Raw genomic sequence first — 4,954 nt, forward strand, 5'->3', positions numbered from 1 at the left:
AATTATAACTTTAGCATATTTTTCACATGACTTTAAATTAAAAGAAATAATGCACACATAACATCTTTGATAACTGTGTAAAAACAAAAAAAATCAATTTTATCATTCTCCACTTGTAGTCAGAAAGATGTTTTTTTAATTAACACAAGTCGGGTTTGTGTGATGAGGATACTTTAATAAAAAGTGCAAAGGCTTTGTCAAAATAAATAAACTATGAACAAGAAAGAAAACCAGAACTGCGCATATAATAACTGACTTTGAGAGCAAAACAGTCATGGTGGAATAAAGTTGGATCCAGAAATGCAGACCGAACACAAGGAGCTTCAATGAAAATTAGCAAAACTTTATTTAAACAGAAACAAAAGGCTGTCATGGCAGMAAAAAAAGCTTAAAACAACAGAGGACACTCTAGAAAGCACATGAAGAACCCRATATGGTGTTTAGAATACATAATGCTCCACTGAGGAGTAAATGAATGCTCAGATATAATAAGGACAGGGGCTGATGGGAGAAGTGGCTGCAGCTGTGATGTGAAATGGAGAGCATGTGTAGATGTAGATGGGTGTTACAGGCTGACTGAGAGACACAGAGTAAGAATCCAGTATACTCGTTCCGAAGTCGAACAGTCGACCGTGTGGTTGTTTGACGYTTGTTTTCACACACATCTTTCAAAGCCCCTGAGACGCACGGTACGCCCCGAGCTCCTGGYAAACCCCTCCCTCTGCKGYACAGGACACTGCACAGGGTTTCTTCCCRCTGGAGTCCACTGTTATTTTGTCCACAAATTTCCTGTTAAAGCACCAGATTTTTTTGCGAGACAGATTCCTCCATGCTTAACAACTGTTTTTAACTCCATCCAGGAGTTTTTTGGTCATTTGACTATCTTTATAAATGTCTGCTTCCGGGCACAACGTGGATGTTGGAAGCGAGTAGTTGAAGCAAAATGCAGCGTCYGAGCGCTTTCAGACCACCACGACATTCTGACCAATCACACTATAATTTATTATACAGAGTGGGGGTGAAAGGTTCTCTCGGCCAGTCGTGACAAGAAGGGGCGAAAGACACGAAACTGCGAGCAAAATTTCGCAATTTTCATCACGCAACTGCAACAATAAGAGCCGATTTCAGCTGTTCGGAGGGAAGCCTTTAATGTGGAGAYCTACTGGGAATGGTAGAGACACGGGGAGGGAATGAGCAATCTGAACACGAAAAATATACAGAAACTAAAAATCATAAGAAATGGACATGAAAATAATCAACAACTAAAAATGATTCAATCAAATTGTGTTGAATTATTTATGATTCCATTCTGATTTTAATAAAAATGTTAATCAGGGTCCATTATCAAGCCAGTATTTAGTTTGTCCGTGGTTTTAGTTTACTTTTTCCCCCTCAACAATCAGTCTCACACTGCCGGTGTGTGCAGGACTGTGGTTAGAGAAACAGTTAAAGGGAAGAATCTCAGGTCCAGTCATAAAGCAATATGTTCAGATGTCCTGCATCATAGTTATTATCAAACAAAACATTTTTATTTTTCAGTTGTTTTATTATAAATAACAGTTGTGACATTTGCTCCAGATGCAAAATTAGCATAGATGAAACAAACTAGCACATACATTTGTGTTCATCTCAGGGTTTTTTTTCAGTTTATTTAATATATGTCTAGACTGCCTACACACAAACTCGTACACAAAGCTAAACAAGCAAATAACTGCAATATATCAGAGCTGCATCTGTATGCACAGAATTATACAAAAAATGTAATCCAGTAATTAATTTATATCCATTCATACACATGAGAACAAGTCTTGGATGTCTAAAGGGACATTATTAAGTCTTATTAACAGATTCGATCAGAAATGGTCCAGCTGGCTGATAAATGTTGCTCCTCCATTAGAATGCATTATCACACTCTTGTAAATGTCTTGTGCTGCAATCACGTTAGGTTGTTTGGTCGTTGGTGCCAGTAATTTATTAAATTTCACTGACTTTTGCACTGAGGTTCCTTGCATGGCCAAATAATTAAATCAATTTTGACATTAGTGGTCAACGTTTTCTTTTTCTCCGTCTGGTTCTTTTGAACCACCAGCGACCAAGGAAGATGCAAGAAAATAATTGTCAAATAAATATTTYTTTGCCCTTCAGTTTAATCACCACCTTTTAATGTGATGAAAATGTTTCAAGTACCCCGAACATCCTGGGTGCTGAGTTGTCCAGGTCAGCCACTTGAGTAATTGCTCATGGAGAGGAAAAGTCATAATAAAAGGAAGTCAAAGACTTGAACAAAACAYCTATGTAACCAGTGTACTCCACTCGGAATGGGGAAAAAGGGTCACATGTGTGAAGCCAGACCTGGTGGACATGCTTGCTTTTGAAGGCGTGGGCCCATGTAGGCCCATCACCTGTCGGGGGAGTAGCTGAGGTGAGGTGTACTGTGAGCTGGGTGGCAAATGGGGCTCGGGGCCTGGTGGTGCCAGTTTTTGACATTACAAGAATTTCATTTTACTGGCAGGAAGGAAGTTGGAGCTGGTGTGTGAGGCTGAGCAAAATCAACCATATATTTGTAAAATCCACACAGTGTTGGTTGGAACAAAAGTTCTAGAAAGAGAGGCTGAAGCTTCTCAAACTCAAAAGTTACCCATGAAGAAATKTGGGGCAGGAGGAGGGAGACCACCTCAGTGGTGGGGTTTTCTGTAGTGAGTGAGTGGGTCTCTACAGTTCTGAGCTGCATGAGGCAAGGTTCGGACTGTTGTTTAGCTTTTGCATCAAATATTGAATCAGAATTCCCCTGATCGGAGTGAAAAAGGAGTCAGCTAAGGTGATTCAGACATGTCAATGAACGCCTTCTGGCTGACTCCTCTTGAAGTTGTTTCAGGCATGTTCCACTGCAGACCTTGGGACAAACCCAGAACTTATTGGAGGGATTATATGTCCTTTTSGACTTAGAAACACCTTGGGATCTTCCCAGAGGGAGTTGGAACGTGTCACTTGGAATTCCTGGGSTCTCATTTTGGACCTAGTGTCTCCATGACCCTATGAATACAGTATATAAATAAAAMGTGATGGATGAGAGGATATATATAAATACTTTATGATGTCCATGTCTGATTATTTTATTTTCTCTCAGTCTCCATTTTCACAGCTGAATAGTCTAATTTACACAGATTTCAGTTTGTCCAGATTTAAATGTGATAGTGGCCTACAGATTTTTTTTGTCCACAAAATAATAGAGGAAGGATTTTATGAATTCTKCTTTGATGTGATGCACTTTACGATATCATCAGGATTGTAATAGTCTTATTTTATATTTTTTACTATTATGATTTGATTTCTGTTACTATGCCGCCTTTTTTCCATTTATCAAACCTCGTTTTAGGAAGTATTCTTGGTTTGAATAGTCTCTCATTGGCACATTTATTCTTCTCTGTTCAAATTTTCGATGATTATTTCTAAGAGAATCCACATTTTCTTAAAATATAGTGGGCATTTGCAAACAGTTCATGATCACTGCCTTTGTGTTCAGACAAGAAGCAGGTATTACTTACCTGTTGCTGATTATTCAGACCTCAACTCCTGCTTTTTCTTTGTCCTTCTCTAAGCCAGCTCATTATTTTGTCGCATAGGTCTCTGTCTTGATTTGATTATCCAAAACTTACTCATACGGCATTCGAACAGACTAATGTTTCCTTTTTTCCCTTTTAGAAAAAATAATAAAATCTTTCATGTCAAAGTAGTCTAGTTCATTCAATTTCATCCTAATTTTACTTTAAAATTTGTATAATCAAAGTAGTCTGGCCATTCAAATGGCTCTTAGTTGAGCTGCAGATGCACAGTGACCCAGAAACAATTCCGGGCTGAGACAATGAACCTTGTTTAGGCCCTTGAAACGGACCTGCTGCACAGTCCTGTGTGCAGCGAAGATGCGTCCCCTCATTGCAAGAAGGTCCTAATGCATCCTCAAGGGCCCTCCACCTGCTCTCTGCTGCTTCGGTCACCATGGAGATTTGTCTGTTTCAGCAAACGATAGGGTTAAATAAGTACAGGTTCAGTTGAGCCTGAGCAGCAGCAACAACATGTACACACTTGTTGGATGCCGGGAACAAATGCTGGCATGAAGAGGGACTAGATGTGATGCTTTGATATGCTTTTAAAACTCACATCTTTGCTCTTTTTTTATTAGAGCGGGGGGGAATGAAGAAGCATGGAACCATCTTTTAATAGCTGTTTGCTGAGGGACATTAAATGGGATACAAAATGATGGGGGGAGGGGGGAGAGTGGGCCAGAGGAGCTGGTGGAAGGATGACATGAATGTAAAGGCTGAATAGAATTAAAGAATTAAGCAGCACTTGATATTCTTCAGACCCCTGAGCCCATTAGGAGAGCCGCGCTCTCTCCAAATTAGAGTAATGAGGAGTTTGGTACCCAGCTACATGAAAAAAGAACAGAAGGAAGGAGGGGAGTGTAGGATCAAGGCAGAAACACATGATTCTTTGAGAGGGAGCAAGAGAGTGCAAAAATCACCAGATTTTAGTCACAAGTGTCTAATTGCCCCTATAGGTTCAGGAACAGTTGGCTGATGGGTTTGTGTGCGGAATACATTTGACACACTCAGGTTTTTAAAGGCACAGGAGCGTGAACGCAGCGGGGGGAGGTGGGAGCAGGGTGTCAGCGATAAGAGAAGGATGGAAGCGGGAGATTAGAGAAAAAAAAGTCRAAGAGAAAGAGAGGAAAATTTTGAATTTACACATGGCAGCTATGATCCCAGCATGTGTCCATCTCTGTCCCAGCCAGACCACCCGCCTGGCCTCCAGGGAGAGTGTGTGTCTCTCTGTGTGTGTGTGTGTGTTTTTGTGTGTGAGAGAGTCTGACGAGCTTGTGCTTTGGTCAGCAAGCGCACGTTCGTGCTTGTGTGTGTGTGTGTGTGTGTGTGTGTGTGTGTGTGTGTGTGTGTGT

General features: G+C 40.7%; 1 protein-coding gene across 1 annotated transcript in view; it reads right to left on the bottom strand.

Annotated features, from left to right (window-relative positions):
• Positions 1–479: 479 nt before the first annotated feature.
• The window catches only part of LOC106526205 (solute carrier family 28 member 3), a 22,392-nt gene continuing 17,917 nt past the window's right edge, over positions 480–4,954 (bottom strand). Inside the window, exon 16 of the mRNA XM_014020743.1 lies at positions 480–576. Coding sequence (XP_013876197.1) covers positions 480–576 — 97 coding nt within the window. The remainder of the gene's footprint in view (positions 577–4,954) is intronic.

The sequence above is a fragment of the Austrofundulus limnaeus genome, unplaced genomic scaffold, assembly GCF_001266775.1.
Source record: "Austrofundulus limnaeus strain Quisiro unplaced genomic scaffold, Austrofundulus_limnaeus-1.0 Scaffold265, whole genome shotgun sequence".
In the NCBI taxonomy this organism is placed as follows: domain Eukaryota; kingdom Metazoa; phylum Chordata; class Actinopteri; order Cyprinodontiformes; family Rivulidae; genus Austrofundulus; species Austrofundulus limnaeus.